The sequence below is a fragment of the Ctenopharyngodon idella genome, chromosome 5 (assembly GCF_019924925.1).
Source record: "Ctenopharyngodon idella isolate HZGC_01 chromosome 5, HZGC01, whole genome shotgun sequence".
Classification (NCBI taxonomy): domain Eukaryota; kingdom Metazoa; phylum Chordata; class Actinopteri; order Cypriniformes; family Xenocyprididae; genus Ctenopharyngodon; species Ctenopharyngodon idella.
Genome location: NC_067224.1, coordinates 20,382,860 through 20,402,505, shown reverse-complemented (window position 1 = coordinate 20,402,505; position 19,646 = coordinate 20,382,860). Strand labels below are relative to the sequence as shown.

Sequence of the window (19,646 nt, the reverse complement as noted above, 5' to 3'; positions counted from 1 at the left end):
ACGCCCTGAAGTAATTAGGGCTCGTGTTTATACTTCTAATCTACATTAAGTTTTTTTTTTGCTTTGTGGTTGCACATCTACTTATTTTCCTAACTCGCACTGTATTTCTCAGTGCACAGACTACAGTAGTTCCTCATTAGCATAATCAACTGTGAGGCAATCTAGAAGTAACAAAACATATTTAACAGAAAGTACAACAATCGTTTCGGAAACGTCTTTATTATAAGCATTGTAATGCAGTAGTACCTTGACAGTGAATGACAAGCATCAAAGGGTAAGTCTACATCAATCTGCAGTTACAACACAGATATTTCACTTTTGTTCCTCCCATCATCTCCAATAGTTATTTCAACAAACTTGAACCAGAAACCAAAATTAAGGGCAAGCAACTACGCATCTACAAACCAGTAAAACAAAATCCATAAAAACAAAACATACAAAAAAAAAAAAAAAAAACATTCCTGTGCTTTAAAACCATACAGGCATTTGTTTTTGAAGACCTATTGCAAGATTAGATACAGGCTTATTAAATGATCATATATTAGAGATCATACAGTTATATGATCACATTTAAAGATACATTTAGGGTTTACAATATTATGAACACAAAACACAGGCAGACCTGGGTCAATTACAATGTCTATAAGAGATAAAAAAAAAAAAAAAAAAAAAAAGTCCTTGACCTTAAAATACTCCAGATGATCACAGTACTTCCTTGTGTGAACAACTAATCTGAAATGGGCCGGTAACTCAAGATTCCTTATTAAACTCACCGAGACAATTGGTAGATACTACTGGTATTTGGCCCAGGTCTGATTTCAACAGTTGGTGTCTTTAGAAATGTGATTGAGCTACACCACAGAGGCACAGCTATCAGCACACTTACAGCCTAACTTTGGGACAACTGCAGCTTTACATCACTTGCATTAAGCATATAGAAGGAATGAGGTCCTAGAGAGGTTTCAAGGGTATTAGTTAGCCAATGGCATAAATTTACAAATGGTTAAAAGACAACCCAGCCTTCAGAATGCACTAGCAATGGAAAATACATGCTTGTATAAATCCACGTCCAGACAATATCACCACATTCATCACAACAGGACTAACCCATCGCACGAATCAATCATCTTATCTTTGATCTTGCGTTTTTAAGAGGAATGTCTCTAAACAAAATAAATTACGAAAACACCTAAGCAATTTATTGCAAAGCCAAGGAAGCCATTGTCAAAGTTACTTTACATGTGTAACTGGAAGGATAAGATAGACTTTAAAGAAGAATCTGTTCCACACTGACATAAATACACAGCTCAGACTTCAAGAAACACCTAGCCTGAAACTCGTAAGAGATCTGAAGATGGTGAAAGATTACTCCAATGTGCTAAATGGAACTTAGGCTTAACTTCTCTAGATTGTGCGCATCTCAAATCTTTATGCCAAGACACCAGACTAAACAACTGAGGTGGACTAGAGTCTGTGTCAAGGATATAAAGCCTGGCATTTCCCCAAGTGGCCATAATTAGGTCTTTACCAGTTCTTAAAAATATTTCTAATGAGTAGTAATCGGCATGCACAGAGAACAACAGAAATAACATTTTGTATTCCAGGAATGAACAGAATTTGAAACGGGTGCAGGGAGAACAGGGCTAGTTGTACTGTAGTGCACTTCAGAACCCCTCATAGTCCTTCTTGTCCTTCTTTCCTTCTGCTTCAAATCCATCAGTGCCATCACTGTTATCGCGACGCCTCTTGCGGTTATTTCGTACGTTGAAGCGCGAGTTCATCTGGGGCAGGGGGTCCATGCCCAGAACCTTGTGTATTTGACGGAACGCCAGAAGCCTCAAGGCAAACTGTGGAGAAAGTGACCGGTCAATACACAAACCGAAACTATTCCGTGTACATTTACCTCTCGATTGATACGAGACCATAAAAACTGCATGCATATTTATATAATAAGTATTACACATTCTGAAACATTTTTAAAAATGGAGTCACTGCATGACGTCAAGTATATGATGCAAATATTCTTTAAAGTAGTTACTGTGTACTTCACCTGAGCGCTTGACGTTATGTCCTCTCTCTGCTGCTCTTCCATGCTAGCCAGTGTATCTGTTGGATTCTTCTCACAGGGGTCTATCAATCCTGGAGCACCTGCATTACAAAAGGAAAAGCATACAAGATACTGAGCACTAGATTCTTAAGTTGAATTTATGCAACAATATATGACTAAATTGTCAGTAAATTAAAATAACTTAGTAATGCATTCCATTAAGAACATTTACTAATGCATAAATTTGATAATATCCGTAGTTTTCTGATGATCAACATCAACAGCTGAAGTCTGAGTGCCCTCTTACCAGACAGCAGAATGCCTGAGGAAATACATTCAAAGACTCGTCGCAGAGCATCTCCAGGGGTCATTGGTCCAGAGGCACTGCTGATGGCCTTCTCCACCAGCAACTCCATAGCCTTGGAAAAGTAAACAGTAACTTAATAGAATTTACAATATCAAACACTTGCTCTTAAAATGGCATTAAGCTGCAGTTTACTCATAAAATGAAGACTGGAGAATGATCAAATTAAGTAGGACTGAAAAGCAGCATTGAGCAACAGTCTTAGTGTAGCTTTTTTACTTGTAATTTAAATTAGCTTCCCTAAGGACAATCACAATATAGAGGAGGAAATGAAATGGGGAGAAACAATCCCCTAAAATATCCAAAAATCAACATGGTGGTTGTAGGAAAGGCCTCTTACTACATTTGTAAGATTCTGTTACTAAAAAGCAAGCTTGGAAAGCTATCCTGAGTAATGTAGACAGGAACTGTACTTGCATCTACTCAAGTCAGCAGATCCAAGCATGGTGTAGTTTTTCCAGTGATCAGCAAAGCGTATCAAAATGCTAAGTTGCTTGTAAGGTACATTATTTGGCATTAACACAATTTTAAAAACAGCTAACATCAAGTAAAAGGATGAGTTCACTTCTGAATTAAAATGTCCTGAATTTACTCACCCCCAAGTCAAAGATGTTTATGTCTTTCTTCAGTCAAAAAGAAATGAAGGTTTGAGGAAAACATTCCAGGATTTCTCTCTTCTGTGGACTTCACTGGGGTACAACAGGTCCAAATTGCAGTTTCAATGCAGCTTCAAAGGGCTCTACACGATCCCAAACGAGGAATAAGGGTCTTATCTAGTGAAACGATTGGTCATTTTCCAAGAATAAAATAAATATATATACTTTAACCACAAATGCTCGTCTTGCACTGAAAGGTCACACGTGACGTAGGCAGAAGTACCACGGTAGGGCGAAAAACTCCATCTCATTTTCTCCACCAACTTCAAAATCGTTCGACATCGTTTTACCTTTTTTTTTTTTTCTTTTTTTTTTTGTAAAGGGCGTTTGACTTGGTTTTTGCACATTCACTTTGTAGAAACAGGATTGGTATTTCCGCCTACGTCATGCGTGACCTTTCCAAAGTGACTATGTAACGCGTGGCGCATCGCAGACCAGTGCAAGACGAGTATTTGTGATTAAAAAGTATATAAATGTTTGTTTATTTATTTAGAAAATGACTGATCATTTCGCTAGATAAGACCCTTATTCCTCATCTGGGATTGTGTAGAGCCCTTTGAAGCTGCACTCAAACTGCAATTTGAACCTTTAACCTTTTGTACCCCACTGAAGTCCACTATATGGAGAAAAATCCTGGAATTGTTTCCTCAAAAACCTTAAATTTCTTTTTGACCAAAAAAAAAAAAAAAAAAAAAAAAAAAAAAAGAAGAGACAAACATCTTGTATGACATTGGGGTGAGTAAACTATTAGGAAATTTTAATTCTGAAGTTACCTAATCCTTTAAAGTGTGGTCACGTTTATCATTGTTCAACAAATTAAAATCCAAGTATGAATCCACACAATCAGTAATTTTTGCATTAGGGTGAAAAGAATACCCCCCCGCAGATTTCGTAACTGGTTCAAGTTGGTCACACGGATTTACAGAGCTGCTTGTTTGAAAGGGACTTGTTCACTACACTATAAACAATAGACAAAAGGACCTGTTATTGCATGCAAAATATTCCACATAAATTTCACAAATGTGACCACACTTTTAAGCGTCTAGTCCCCAACACTGCGTAATTATGTATGAACAGAAAAATGTGCAAATGTTTAATGACCATGTATTTCTGGCTTTACTTACCCAGCTAGGAAAGGCAGACCAGGTGGGTACCCGCTGACACAGGTCACGAAGTATTCGAATGACAATCACACATGACTGGAGCCCATTAGCCCTAGCCTTCAGTGCAGTGAAGTCAAGATTAGTTAATGCACAAGAGCAAAGACATACAACATGGCAGAGTTCAGAGAGGTGCAACACTACTGTTCACAATGGAAGCTTTTAACTGGTTTAAAAACCGCTGGACCAATTTACTTTTTTTTTTTTTTTTTTTTTTTTTTAAATATATAAAGCTGCCATTTCCAGCAGTATTTTACCTCACCATTAGTACAAGAGTTCAAAGTTTGCAAGATTCACTTGGAATGACTCCCTTGTAATCTTGTAAACCTTGACCTCAACTGTCAAATACTTCACAAACATATACTTTCATTTTACAAAAGATCAGTTTGCAAGAGTAGTTGCATAGGAACTGAAGCAGTCAAGGAAATCTGCTTTACTTTGCCTGTGTATTTGCGGAGATTGCAACACAGTAAACTAATCAGATATTCCTTTCCTCTCAATCCCTATTCCCAAGAAAAAATAAATATAAAATCATTAACAAAAATAAAGAAAACACAAAAAAAACAAAAAAAAACAAACGCTCAACATGAAAGCTCTTATCGATGACACTTTATGCAAAGGTATTCTGCAGCCTTATGGAATCATTTTACATGCTAAGTATTTAATACAAGACTTGCGAATAAATGACATGTATGCAAGGATGCTTAATTTAGGATCAAATCAGCTCATATATACAAAAACAGAATGGAAACAATATAGTACCATAATCACCAAATTTTATACTGCATCCTTGTATCACTTTTTCCTTCCAAAATCAACTTTGAGGTTTAAAATTTAAAAACAAAAGACTAAACAACTTAAATGAACATAAAAAGGAATACATCTCATAAGGCTACAAGAAGAAAGTAAAATGATGTTCCGAACCTGGAACCACTTAGCGTGGCGTAGGGCAGCCAGAGCGTCAAGGCATTTTTGCCTGTCCAAGACGTCCGCTGGGTCTTTCACCATACTCGAGGTTACATCTAAAAATGGATCGAATTGTCAAATGGTGGTGAGGAATGGGTGTTTGACCAGGTCAGAGAGACTGCCAAGAACACATTGCCACACATACCAGTCTGTTCCTGATCACCAATCTCTTTCCAAGTGTTAAAAAAAAATATATTAAAATAAAAATTAAAAAAAAAGAAAAACCTGTATATGCATTTCACATTTCACCCCATATGCAGAATCTTTCAGATCTTTTCAACAACATTATGGATCAGCTACACTTGCCATTGGGTGCACTTCTATTTAGTCTGTGATGTGGTGCTGAAAGAAACAGGATAGGGACAGATGAGTCTTGAATTAAAGGCCTTTGTCAGGGATGCAAGAGAAAAATCACTAGAAAATGTGGCATAGTGATGTAGGATTTCATAATTAGAGTTGGAAGTGTATGATTTTTTTTTTTTTTTTTTTGGGTACTCTGCATATAGTGAACATGATACTTATAATTAACTAGCTATATAATTCTCTTGATAAAGACCATTTCAGTTATGGCCGTCATAATGCTCTGCAATCCACCATTTGAAATTGCTGGGAATGACAATACGTTAGTTTCAAATGCTAATAGTTAGTGGACTAGCCTAGCAGAAGAAGTAGTCATACTGTCACGATCCGTAATTGCTGCTATTGGCAAATTCACACAAAGTACAACAGCCATCTTATGTAATTCAAATTGTGCCATTTTGCCAATTACTTACCATCCTGTTAATTCCTTATAATAGGAAAAAAAAAAAAAAAAAAAAAAAAAAAAAAAAAAAAGGATGCGTTAATCTTTTTTTTTTTTTTTTTTTTAATGCTAATAAAATTCAAAAACTATCCAAAATCCAAAAATTGGTTGCTCTAGGTTTCTAGTATCAAATGTTGAATATGAGGAATTTTAAACCACAAGTCTAATTTGAATGCATTCGGGAAGTGTACCATTCCCGCATCTCTTGGTTAACCAGTTGACTTAACAGTTGAGGCTAAAGTCCTTCTCTTTTGCTCTGGGCAACAACAAATTGTGGATTCCAGCATCTACATAAAGTAAAGTTGGAGGTATTTAATGTTATGAAAAATACTTTGAGAATTCCTTTGAAGAGTCACTGTACTGATCCAGAAACATTGGAAAGATAATGATGGGCTGCAAATGGTACCTGATGTGTAAATTGTGATGATGTAAAACAGAGGTATCAAGGGAGATGTGTAATGTTAACAGCTGATGAGTATTTGTAGTGACCCACTACAGTAACATGGCAATGGTAGGTGTGGCAAAGTGTTTGAAGGTATTCAGGAGGGGGACCTTGGTCAAAAATCCTTCCGGAGCTGGTAGACGTAGCCTCAGATGGGAGACAATTTGCTGAAAATGCAAGGAGGCTTTGGGCTGGACTTGAAAAGCTTTGTATACATGAAGGCAGCAATGCGTGCTGGCAAGAAAATATGAAGCTCCCAGCAAGAGGATTAGGACATCACTGCATGCATACCTGTCATGATTGGCTTTGGAGAACCCCCATATCTCAATGTATACCGAAGGCAGTAAAACCCCAGGTCCAACCAAAGATTCCTCTATCAAAGCTTTCTTCCCAAAAGCTGACTGATACTCCCCTAAGGAGCCAAACAGGAATGGTGGCATGGCCGCAAAGCCTGAATTTAAAACTTCATTTCAGTGACTTCTTACCAACTAATACTCTTCGTTGTAAAGATATAAAAAAATAAACCGGTTGTTGGTGCAGTTACTCTACTACTTGGGGAAATGCAGTCATTTAATTCCTTTTTTCCCCCCATGTAAAGGAAGAATTAATGTAACACTGTTTGAATGCCAAATTTTGCCATTTATCAAGCTCTATATATTCAATTGCTTCTCTCAGGGGAGCACTTTCATTTTGGAACAGGGGACCTCAGAATGGTGAACATTTTCACCACCAGACAAAAATAAGATTTGTTTCCTGTGGGGACATGGTAGGCATTCCAACTACTCCTAAGGTCTAAGACCCATCTCAAGCATTTCTCTTCAGGAACTAAATCAGGAATTAAGTTTTGTTTGCACAGAATACTACCCCTGAACAAACTATGACCCCGTGGGAAAGAAAATATGTTTTTGCATAAGACACAATCCCCTTGAACACAGGAAACAAAAATGAATCTTACCCGGGACTAACTAGACTTACACAATGCAAACACTTATCATGCTTGTTTTGGGGAGAGCTTCAAGAGCACTGGAAAAGTGTTACAGAGAGAAGACCCGGAGCACCACTGCCGGCATCGGAGATGGTTGGGTAAAACCTGGCAGTGTTGAACTCGGCTCTAAAGCAACTTAAAGCCACTTGAACTGGCTTCAATCCTGTTACAGTATTAACACATTACAGACTTCAAATGAAATAATTGAAGTATAAATAAAGAGAGAGAGAGGCACTTTACCTCAATGTTGTAACATTTAAAGGAAAACTGTGTGTCATTTCTTATGTACAGCCAAGCTCAAGCACATACCAGGTTTAATTTGTCCTACTATCAATTCTATATCTTTTTCACATGAAATGAAATATCAAATGAAATGCTCCTAAGTCCAAAAGGTGCAAACATAATTGTGCCAGTATTAACATCTAGTTCCATCTCCACACTGCCAACAGATGGGCTCTTTAGGTTGTCAAAATCAGCATAAAAATATTAATCTGATAGGTAGTCGGTTAATGTGAGCAACGTCTTTTCCAACCTCCATCCCGGCCGTTCTCCTCTCGGATGACGGGCGAGGTAAGGGTGATGGTCACCTGCATCTTGGGCTCAGTGCAGGAGGTAAGAATAATGGCAGCCTCTTGAATGGAGCCTTTTACCTCATATTTCTCTGGCGTTACCATCTGAAAAACACATGGGTTAGCAGAAAACAGTCACAACTATCTATTTGAGACTGGGCAAACCCTGACCCACAGTAACAGATGGTGCAGATACTCCACATCCTTAAGCATTTGAAATAAATATTGCTAGTAAAAATCAAAGGAAAATCTGTGGGAAAAACTAATATTTTTTTCAGTTTACACTGCATTGAGGCAGTACCGTGAGCTGTTTGGGGAGATGTTCCACAATGCGTGTGAGCAGATTCTTGGTCGGCTTCTCAGAACAAAGGAGGACCAGGTTGACATGCGTGTCTCCTCGCAGAAGCAGGCCCTTGGCGAGAACGCCAACTCGCATCACTCCTTTCAGCACCCTACAATGCACAAGAGGTCATGTATAGCTTTGGCCTTTCCCCCCCCCCCCTCTCTGCTTTGAGAAACATTAGAGCGCTCTTCTCTCACCTGTCTTTGGGAGGCTCTTTCTTTTCTTTGTCCTCTTCTTTGCCCTTTGCACTTGTATCTTGGTCAGTAATGATGTCAGAGACAAGCTTAAGTGCTCGCTCAGTGATTGACACAATCTTCTGTATGGCCTGGAGCTCATCCTCAGATGGGTAAATAGCTGCATGCTTGGTCATCACATAACGATCATCTGAAGAATCAGGGCGACGTGGAGGCTGCAACAAAAACTAGATGTTATAAACCAGAGTTGTGATGACATGCAAGAACATCTTACTTTGAGATGGGAAAGGGTCATTTGACCAGTAAGGGAAGGGGAGAAAAAAAAAAAAAAAAAGCCTGTTGTGCAACAATCTCATTTATCAGTTCAGTCCCTTAAAAGCCTTTACTAACACTAAAGAAATTTGTAGAAATCTGTGTAGACCTTCATAGTCAATTCTTTCCATCAAAACCTACCATATTTTGTTTACTTGCAGCCAACTACACTTCTAAAGTCACATGATCCTTCAGAAATCATTCTAAAAATTCTGATTTGGTGCTCATTACTTATTTGACAAACTATTTTCAACATTGATAAAAATAAGTTTTTTTTTTTCTTCTTCTAGCATTCTTTGAGTAGAAAGTTCAAGCATTTATTTGAAATTAAATGAACCTAAAAGCCTCTCACTTTTGTATGGCTGCTCCCTAATAGTCAACAAGAGACTAGCTGGTTAGTTGCAGGAAGAAAAAAAAAAAAAAAAAAAAAAAAAAAAAATTATTCCCCAGGAATTGGAGGTCACAGTCTGACAGACAGATCATTAACACAGCTGGTCCATGTGGCAATTGAGTTGGGCAGGAAATCCAAACATTCAAAAATCATTCATCAATTCAAACATTATATGAAACATGCTAGTAGCCTAATGACATTAGAGCTAGCGGCCATGAAAAGCAGCTAATGTAAACCTAGATAAATGTGCGCTATTATTAGGCGCATATCCAGTGCGGAGTGTGCAAGCTAAATTAGTACCATGCTTGCTGCATAACATGTTTAACTTTACGTGCAATTCTCTCTATAGGCGTATCCACTATACTGCAGAGATAATCAAGTGAGCATCAAATTCATCCTTGCAGCAGAGCAGACGATGACTCAGAAAACAAAAGTTTATTAATAAACTAAAATGTTCAGACAGTCTCCTTTGTTTCACACATTCATAATCATTACTTTTGCTGGTGCAGTGCACTAAGCTTTATGTGGCACGCTTGAGCACTTAATTTATATTTTAAAGGTTCATTATTATGGTTTAGTATTTCTCTGTAACGTAGAACAAGGTTAGCAATGTTACATAGAATATTCTTTCTCAGCCCTGAAACTTTTGATGCCACCTCTCGCCCCCTGGTATATATTAAAAACTACTAGTAGACTAGAAAAATCTTTAGTTGGGGGCAGCCCTACACTTGATAAATTTAATGTGTCCTTGCTGAATAAAAGTTTTTTTTTTTTTTTTTTTTTTTAAAGAAATGAATAAACACTGATCCAAACTTTTGAATGGTAGTGTACCTCAAATCACAAGTCACATATTTTGGCAAATCCAGCACATTTTATCTCCATAGTAGTTTAAGACTTACTACTGGTCCTTGTGGTTGAGGAATGGGCATCCCAGGCCTCACTCCAAGAAGACCAGGTGGTCCAGGTGGACCCTGTGGATAACCTCCATCAGGCATTCTGCGCCTTTCATCCCAGTGGTGCTCTTCCTCCATACGCCGCCAATACATGTCCTCTTCATAGCGCCTGAAAACAATCATATTAAGGGCCTCTTACTCAAAATGCTCAAATATAGTTACTGACATATTGGAGTAGGGAAAAAAAAAAAAAAAAAAAAGGCATCACACCTCATCTCCATCCTCCAGCGCTCCTCTTCTTCACGTCTTCTCCAGTACTCTTCCTTTTGCATCTGCTTCCTCATCTTTTCCTCTTGGATCTTCCTGGCTCGGATGCTAGGTTTCACTTCCACCTGGAGATCTGGGTTCACCTTTTTCTACAGTGGTGAAAATACAATCAGCTACACTGACATGTCACAACCATTGATTTTCTGCATTAATCATGAAAGAATCACTGAAAACTAATTCCACTAAATCACCCACTAACCTTATACTGCAGTCGATGTCTCCTTCCTTTCAAATGCATTTCCTTGGCATTTGGGTCATTAAAACTGCATTCACACAGTTTGCAGTGGAACCGGATAACCTTTCCTTCATCATTCCTAACCTTAAAAAAAAAAAAAAAAAAACATTTTATTGTATGCACTTAGCTACATAAATTATTCTCTTTCCACATAGGAACTTTTCCTTATCATAATTTTCTTCTGATACCTCTTCAACATAGTCATGTCCGACGGGCTGAACATCACTCTGCAGGGCTGCAAGTGCTGACTGAGGTGACAGAGGGTCAGGTATTTCATTCTTTCCATCCGGCTGTGGTGCAGACACAGTGGACTGTGCCGTCTTAGCTGCCTCAATCTTGGATTCATCATTTTTAACAGAAGTGGTTTGTAACTTGTTTCCACCTGTTTTGGCCATGCAAAGCAAATAATATAATATGATTTCAATAAATCTCAAAAAAAAAAAAAAAAGCATTCCATATGATCGGTCAAAGAAGAAATATTAGTTCAAGACATACCAACAAAGTTGATCTTGGGTGTATTGACCTTCTTGACAGAGCTGCTGTTGACAGAGACACTGTTGGTCACTGAACTCTTGCCCTGTGCAGCTGAAGCCATGTTGTTGACCATGCTGCCAGATTTTAAGTAAGAGGCAGAAACCGAGGAAGCTGAGAGGTTGGACGATGTGCTTGTGGAGCTGTTGATGTTGGAGCTGGAAGTCTTATTGGGAGCTGCTGTACTGGAGGTGGAGGACTGGGAAACAACACTGGGCTCGGTGGATGGTATTGGCTTTCCTAGTTTGGTATGCAATTTCACAACCTATAGAAACAGAATGCAGTTACATATTAGGCGAATTTAATGAACACTTTTTAAAGAATCCAGTGCTATGAAGATTGACTTATTACAACTTGGCATTACATAATCTAGTGCGCTTGTACTAATGCACCTTTATTCCCCTTCAAACAACTTTGGGTAGCATATTGTAACAGATTTCCTAGGATGCCCTTTTTACAACAGAGAGCCAGAATCATACGCATTTCAAAAACAGTGCTGCCAAAAACAGGCTGGAGAGAAGGGGGAAAAAAAACAAAAAAAAAAAACAAAAAAAAAAAAACACACACACACACACACACACACACACACACACACACAACGTGCCGGGATCAGAAAGTGAGTCATGTACCTTCTGGTGTTTGGCTCCTCTGATGTGTGCAGCGTAGGCATCAGCCCCAGTGCAGGAGACATCACAGAGCTCACAGCGTAGCTGATTCTGTGTGCCGCGGGCAGAGCTCCCGCCTCCACTGCTGCTACTGCTGCTCTGTGAAACTTTAAGTGCGGCTTCTTTCTTTTTGTGCTTCTGACCCTCCAGATGCTCCTTATAGGTCTGAAAAGTAGGCGATAAGACATATAGGTGCCACAATTCATGCAAGCTCATGTGACCACTTGTTATGAGTATCAGATAAACACTTTATTTGTATAGTGTCTGGGCACCCAGCAGGACTATGATTTCTGCAAAAAAACACCAACTAAAAATGAAATTTACAGTATAACGTAGAAAGTTACGGAATGTGGCAAATTTTGGAAAAACAAATCACAAGTAGGACTATACACTTAAACTGCGATTATGGACTACTAGTGTCTGTGAATATTAAAGTGCAAAAATACTGATATTTAAATATGAAGTATGCATGTTCTGCACATCTGTGTGGATGAGTGACACGGTTTCATCTACTACACACACACACACATGCTCATGGTGTTTTCAGTGTCTGCCACCTCACTATATGAGGACATGAACACATGATCTTCATTTTCAGAGCTGCTCTGAAAGTTTAATTTACGAGAACTGCACCATTTCATTTAATAAAAACCATCATATATGCACCAGTGCTTCCCACACATAGACTTTACTTGGGCGGGCCACCCAGGTATATTTGGAGACACATTTTTGCTTTTATTATTCGATCGATTAACTAGTGAAAAATCTCCCCTCGCCCTACATGTTTCTTACCTGCTGGTTCTGTGTGCGGCTGTGCGCGAGAACTGTTTACTCCCTCTGACATTCCCACGTGCGCAGCAGAGACGCGGTGGATATTTTCACAAAGGCGGCGCTGTTGCGCATTCTACAGGCTCGCGCAACAGTGTTTCAGACTGCTTCAAAGAGATTCCCAATCAATGAATAGCGCACCATTATGCCAAGCGTTTGCTAATATACTCGAGTTTTATGAATTATGACAATGTCTACTGTATGACTTTAATATAATGTTTTAGAGACGGTCTCTCATCTGAAGAATCAGCCCGCAAAAGTGTAGACATTTCAAAATAAGAGTCCCGGTGTATTTCGGGATTGTTTATAATTAAAAGTCACACTCTAAGTTTTTATTCTTCTGGGCATTTTTGGTATGTTGGTTACACAAAAAATTGTATTTATTTTGATATCCATTTAATTCATAGTAAACTACTGTAGTCTCTGGCTGGGATGCTCCCCCACAGGAAGAAAAGCCTAAGAACATTATTTAACACATTATTCAATAATATTAGTATTTAATTAAATGTAATAGTAGCCTATGTAATTCAAATTAATTTCAATAAACAAATATTGTTAAATAAATAAATACACACAAATTATTTGTTTGTCACATGTAGAAGACCATTTTTGTGCCGTGGGTAATGAGGATTTTTCACCCGGCTACCACTGCAAGTATATTTCAAACCTGTGGGAAGCACTGTACACAGTTACTCTTCTGAAAAGTCTTCACAACAACCCGTCAAAATAAGAGTTCGGTTTAAATTTGTGAAAAATATATTAATATTGTACAGTAGAAAGTACTGTACAGTAGAAAGTAATAATTATAATAAAAACCTTAATGTTAAGGAATCATTTTTTTCCTGTTTCAATTTAACAGTAAACCTCTGCTGTTTGGTTTACAAAAAAATAGAAAGTAAATAAAATAAATATAAAAATTAACCTAACACCTGCAAGAAACCCAATGCAATATACTAACAGCAATAAATTAATTCATTAATTATAAAATACCTGTGGTCCAGCACAACTGATCTTGCAGACGTCACAATAGTGTATCTGTGGTGGTTTAGGGGGCTGTTTAGGCTTGAGTGTTTTGTTCTGGAAGGGAGCTTTCTTTGTAAAAGTGCTGCCGGTCCATGCGGCAGTGGCTGCTGCAGCGACAGCCGCCTGTTTCTGCTGCTGTTGCTGCTGTTGATAGTAGGAGGAGGCAGCCGAATACACTGCAGCTTCATAGCCAGAGTATGATGTTCCTGAATATACAAAGAGGAGCAATTATTGGCCACAGTACAATTAGAGATTGACAAGATTGTGCTGTAATTTTGAACTTTAAATCTATAAACCTAGATCCGGTGGCTCAACTGGTAGTGCATGACACTAGCAATAAAAAGTTCATGGGTTTGATACAGTATTAAAACATATGGGCGGGGTGAGGGGAGGGAAGCTTTGTCAATGAACGCTACTCAAAATTATGCTGGAATCAAAGCTAAAATTTAAGGAGTAGAACTGGAGAGCAAGTGGCATGAAAAATAATTCTGCTCTTAAACTTTAGTGTACTAGAAAGACATTTTACTTCATTCGGTTCAATTTTGATCAAGCATTCGGCTAAACTACTCAACCTTTAAACGAGAGCTTAGGGTCTCCAGGGATCAGTGTAAATTTCAGGTTGTCAGATCAACAATATTGATGGCTTCTGTGAATTCAACTGAGAAAGTCTACAAAGGTTTTGGAATAGAAGCGTGATGTTCTTACCAGAGTATGTGACTGCATTGGTGCTGTAGGTGGGACTCTGAGAGTACGATGGGACTACAGAGGCAGCCGCAGCTGCGACTGGCTGTACAGCAGAGGACACTGGGTAAATGGAGAAGGTTGAGGTGGCAGGGCTGGGAGTGGCTGGCTTTATGGTTGTAACCTGACGCGTTTGCTGGGTCTGGGTGTACGGAGTGGCGCCTTGGCTGTATCCAGTTTTAGGTGCTAGAGGGAGGAGTAAAAACAAAGTTGTACAGGATATCTTACAATACAGATCAATACCTTCACATTTGGAAATAAACTGTCACATGAGAAAATTATAAGGTGTACAAAAGGTAAAAACAGATCTAGCAAAATCACTGATCAATTACAGAATTTTTCTCTCCATTTAAATGCCAAGATGTGTCCTTCATACCCGTCTGATAGTAGGATTCGGCCACAGTCTGTTGTGGCTGGGCTGCTGCAGCGGCCACAGCTGGTGTAGCCACAGGTTGCTGGTAGTATTGTTTACTGTCATATGCTACAGCCGGAGCTGTGGACCGCACATATGAATACGAGTCCTGCAACAGTAAAGGGACATGGAAAAATATAGTTAAAAAAATAAAATAAATAATGTATATATATATATATATATATATTATATATATTTTTTTTTTTTTTTTTATACAGTCAATTTTGGTTAATTTAATGCATCATTTCTGAATAAAACTAATAAATGCCACTTTTACAAGATGTAAATAAGTCTCTGATGTCCCCAGGGTGTGTATGTGAAGTTAACTCAAAATACCCCACAGATTATTTTTTATAGCAGTGGTTCTCAACTCCAGTCCTCGGGACCCAATGCTCTGCACATTTTGTATGTCTCTCTTACCTGACACACTCAGTTCAGTTCATGGAGTCTCTCCTAATGAGCTGATGATCTGAATCAGGTGCGTTAAATAAGGGATACATACAAAATGTGCAGAGCAGTGGGTCCCGAGGACTGGAGCTGAGAAACTCTTTTTTATAGCATGTTAAATTTGTCACTTTTTCAGGGCGAGCAAAAATGCTCCGTTTTTGTGTGTCCCTTTAAATGCAAATGAGCTGCTGCTCCCAAGAAGAGGGCGGAGTTTCAAGAGCTCATGTTAGCAGCTCTGATTAAGCAGATCACTGAAAATATCAGAAACTTTTCAGCCTTTTATGTTCAAACCAGAGTCGGACAATGATGGAGAGACTCAAGAAGTAGTGACAACATATAGAATGCAACAGGACGTTTCTGAATGGTTAGTTGATGAATTTATGCAGCTGATGTGGAGTTAACTATCTTAAAGTCATTGATTAGCATATTCTGTCATGATAATCTATAAATCGCTCATGTAGGAACTGCTGTAAGATCCTACAGAGCCAGAGAATATATGCTGCATGAAGATAGAACAGGTATAGTTTAATTATGGTTTTTACTTATGTGGTCATCTTGCTTTTATGACATACTATTGCATTTGTGTTACGTACTGTATTATAATTACATGGCCTCACCCCTTTGTTGCGTGTTCTCGGGGGCAGGGTTTATGTAAATTTAAGGGTTAGTGAGGTCACTAACCCGGGAAGAAGCTCGTTGTAGTCCCTACCAGCAGTTTGTTGTAGTCCTTAAAAAGTGATTTCTTCAAAAGAAAATATCTCCCTTTGCATTGGACTTTGAGCATTCTAACTTTGCAGACATTGTTTTTAGCTCTAGTTAGTGTGTAATGTTGCTGTTAAAGTTTAAAAAAAGTGAAATCATAATCAACCACCCCTTTAATAGATTTTTTTTTTTTTTTTTTTTTTTTTTTTTTTTTAATCTTGCTGGCAGTAAACTTTTGAACAGTAGTCTACTAGAACTAAAAGTAAAAAGCAAGTTTGCTCCATTCTTTTACCTGGTAGTTTTGCGAGGTGACAGGAGGTGGTGGTGGGGGAACCTCCGGCTGTCTCTGTGCATACCCGTAATCCGTGGCAGCGTGGGCTGGCTGGTATCCTGCATAAGCAGCAGCAGTAGCCGCAGCTGCTACGGCGACCGGTGCAGGCCTAGCAACAGCAACCGTGGCGGCTGTAGGGGCATATGCTGCCGCCACCGTGTGCGCCGCCACCGGTGCTTGATGCACAGTATAGCTGGCCACTGTAGTGGGGTGGGTGTACGCTACCCCAGCGGCCGGCTGCTGACTGCAGAGGAGAGAACCAGAGTCTTAGATGAAAACACTGACAGCTACCTTTGCTTATAGTCTGCCAAATTACCAATGTCTGTGCTGAACTGAAGCATTTGCAATTATTTCATATAAACTTAATATCTATAAGATATAAGGGTAGCTGACAAAATACTTTTGGGAAGTTAACGAGATGCTACAATTATGCTTTATTATTCACATATGCATTAAAAAAAAAAAAAAAAAAAAACCCACATGCATCCACTACAGCAACAATATTGCTAACATTTTTTTATATGCAGAGAAAAACTTTATGGTGTAATTTGACTAAACTGAAAGAGACGAGAATACTGTACATGATATTGCACAGTAATGGCCTTCCATGTATTTGAGACGTTCATTGCTCCATATTATCTTAAAAATAAAATCATAAGAGTCTTTTTGGATTGCTGGACTTTATGCACCAAATCCACTTGCTTGACAAAGAACATGCATGTAGAAGAAGAAAATCAAATCAGTGATGGATTAAATGGTTTAGTGCAGCATTTTCTTGATAAAAGGCAGAGAAAAAAATAAATATCATCAGAATACTAGTTCTCTCTTACTGGAATCGTCAATCGGACTAAAAGCTGAAATCACAATCTTGAGCTTTAACATGCCACACCAGAGACATCTCAAAAAAAGGTGCAGACTGGGCCAAAATCTAGGAGCTAAATTAATCAATAACTTGAGTCTAACCACTATCCATCCATGTATAAACTGCAAACATTTCCAAAATGTCAACCCATCAAACGCAATGTAATAGCAAACACCAAGGCCTTGGAAAACTGGTCAGAAATATGATCCAGCTTATGAGAAATATCACTGCTATTTTTACAAATTGAGGCAGGTTCTTTCAAATATATACCACACAAAGACTATTTTAAAAACAAGTAACTGAAAAATGTCCACCTAGGCCAACCAAACCCTTTAAAGAGTGGATCAGGAGTGACATTCAAGGAGTCCTTGAGGCGCAAGACATCGCCCTTCCGAACCACTCACACACATTATTTGTCAATTATTCGGTTAGATTTAATTTTGTTTGTTATTTTCCAACGACGATAATGTGTCAAATCAGTTTAAAATAGTGTAGCGCGACCATGTAAATTTGCTTTTTGCGCTTCCGTCTTAAAAACAAGAGTGTAAAGAAGAGCGTTGAGCTGGACGGACATGCGCAGAGCTGCTCTAGTGCAGAGCTGGAGGAGAGATGACAGCTGCAGTCTGCTCGCGCCGTTTGGACTAAATTCTCAGTTTATCCGAACACGTTAATACCAGAATGAGTTCACAACAGGGTAATATCTTAAACGTGTGCTGCGAAGAAAAAAAAAAAAATCATATAAATTCACAAAAGATAGGAGTCGTGTCTATTCATGAGGCAAACCGGTCTAAAGTTAGCGTAAACAAGGATTTAGTTACTAAACCTCTGCCATTAGTTTCAAACCAAAATATTACATTTGTAACTAAAATTTACAGACATTAAAACACTTGTTTATTTTACACTATGATCACCGGTTTAAATTGTGCCCCTGCTGGTCACTACGTCGGATGTTTATATACAAATAAAAGGCTTTAAATTATATAGCGGTATTATAACCTCTTATTTGTAGTTTATCCAGTAATTACAGTTTCGCCCTATGATGTCCCCCGATAACCAAAATTGAAGCGCCTCTCCCCATCAAAAGAAAATTAAACAAATATACATAAAAACATTTATACATCGGTATATTAATGTACGTGATAATGCATCATTTTCTCTCCAGCCGTTCATCCCGAAGCATAAAGCACAGCCAATCGCCTCCCTCTCCTACCCCCTCCCAAATCCAGCAACAAAGGCAGAGGGGCCAAATCCCACCATTACTGTACCACCACCATCAGCGCAATCCTCATTAAACATCATGGCCCTTACCTGTACTGGGCCGCAGCACCATGGGTAAATCCAAAGTAGTTGCCGGTGGCCATTTTGGCATCTTCACCAAGCCGGCTGGGCACTGCAAAAAGACAGATTTGTGGAAGGTAAGCGAGTGTGTGAAATGGCAACCATGATGAAGAGCCGTATCATGCGGAGGAAGAAAACACGCAGGAAACTACGACGACATAAAGCCGACGATCCCCGCACAACCGTAACATGATCCCAAACACATCCTCTCCCTGTTTGAAACGCACATTGATATAACAATGTGCTTTTAAAACCCCAATTTTACTTACCATAGGTGAAGGAGACTACTGGACATATGGGAATCATTGGTTTCCTATTCTCTAACGAACTCTGACTGGTAACCCTGCCTTTTTATATGAGAAGGTCGTACCAGGATATAGCGAATACCGCACATGCGCGTTGGACGTTGCGAGAGATGGGAAGTGTAGTTTTTCTTAAATCCAGTTTCAAGGTCGTTGAGTAGAACTTGTTAACCCAAACACACAACAATGGACGTTTTGTCTATAATTTTGATTCGGAAGTGATAGAAAACAAACGAACTGAAATTTACAAAACAAAATATGAAATACTTAATATGCTGAGTTAATTTAAATAATTTGCCATAATGTATTAATTTTAGATTAATTAATTTTTGAATAGGACATGGGAAAAGAGGCAGCCACACTATTTACACTGTTAACACTGTTATTTTGTTGTTATTTTGATTAATCTTAATGATTCGATTATTTTGAATCTGTTCACTAAAAAACGTGTTCACTTATCTGCAGGTTACATTGGTATTTTGTCTTATTGTTACGAGTGAGTGAATTGTATTATTCCAATTCTTTAAGAAATGTTGAGTTGATATAATGTCTACATACGAAAATTGAAAATTGCTCTGTCTGTAGACAGGATTTCAAAGGTAGCCAACAAAAAGGCTTTATTCCAATCTCTGGAAAGAATGTTTAAAGCTGGCATGAAACAGAAGTTGTGATTTGATGAAGTTGTTCTTTCTTCCCTATTGTGGCGTAGCCTATGTCCAAGTGAAATGGCTTCTTAAACAAACAAAAAAAAAAAAGTAGGGTGGGACTTGATTTTGTC

General features: G+C 38.5%; 1 protein-coding gene across 2 annotated transcripts; it reads right to left on the bottom strand.

Moving 5' to 3' along the window:
* Positions 1–200: 200 nt before the first annotated feature.
* zfr (zinc finger RNA binding protein) lies at positions 201–18,965 on the bottom strand. Of its 2 annotated transcripts, XM_051892502.1 has the most exons (20): positions 18,836–18,965; positions 18,537–18,618; positions 16,328–16,610; positions 14,851–14,995; positions 14,439–14,660; positions 13,701–13,939; positions 11,847–12,047; positions 11,182–11,482; positions 10,875–11,068; positions 10,651–10,770; positions 10,395–10,540; positions 10,131–10,293; positions 8,532–8,743; positions 8,293–8,443; positions 7,955–8,096; positions 5,152–5,249; positions 4,192–4,287; positions 2,355–2,466; positions 2,051–2,148; positions 201–1,847 (listed from the first exon to the last, which is right to left on the bottom strand). In XM_051892502.1, exons 1-20 carry the CDS (start codon positions 18,870–18,872, stop codon positions 1,665–1,667), a joined length of 3,225 nt encoding a protein of 1,074 aa, XP_051748462.1. In that variant the 5' UTR covers positions 18,873–18,965; the 3' UTR covers positions 201–1,664. The 2 variants fall into 2 exon arrangements, 1 of the variants encoding a protein (XP_051748462.1); XR_007930109.1 differs by lacking the exons at positions 201–1,847; positions 2,051–2,148; positions 5,152–5,249 and having other exon boundaries at positions 2,349–2,466.
* Between the last annotated feature and the right edge of the window lie 681 nt (positions 18,966–19,646).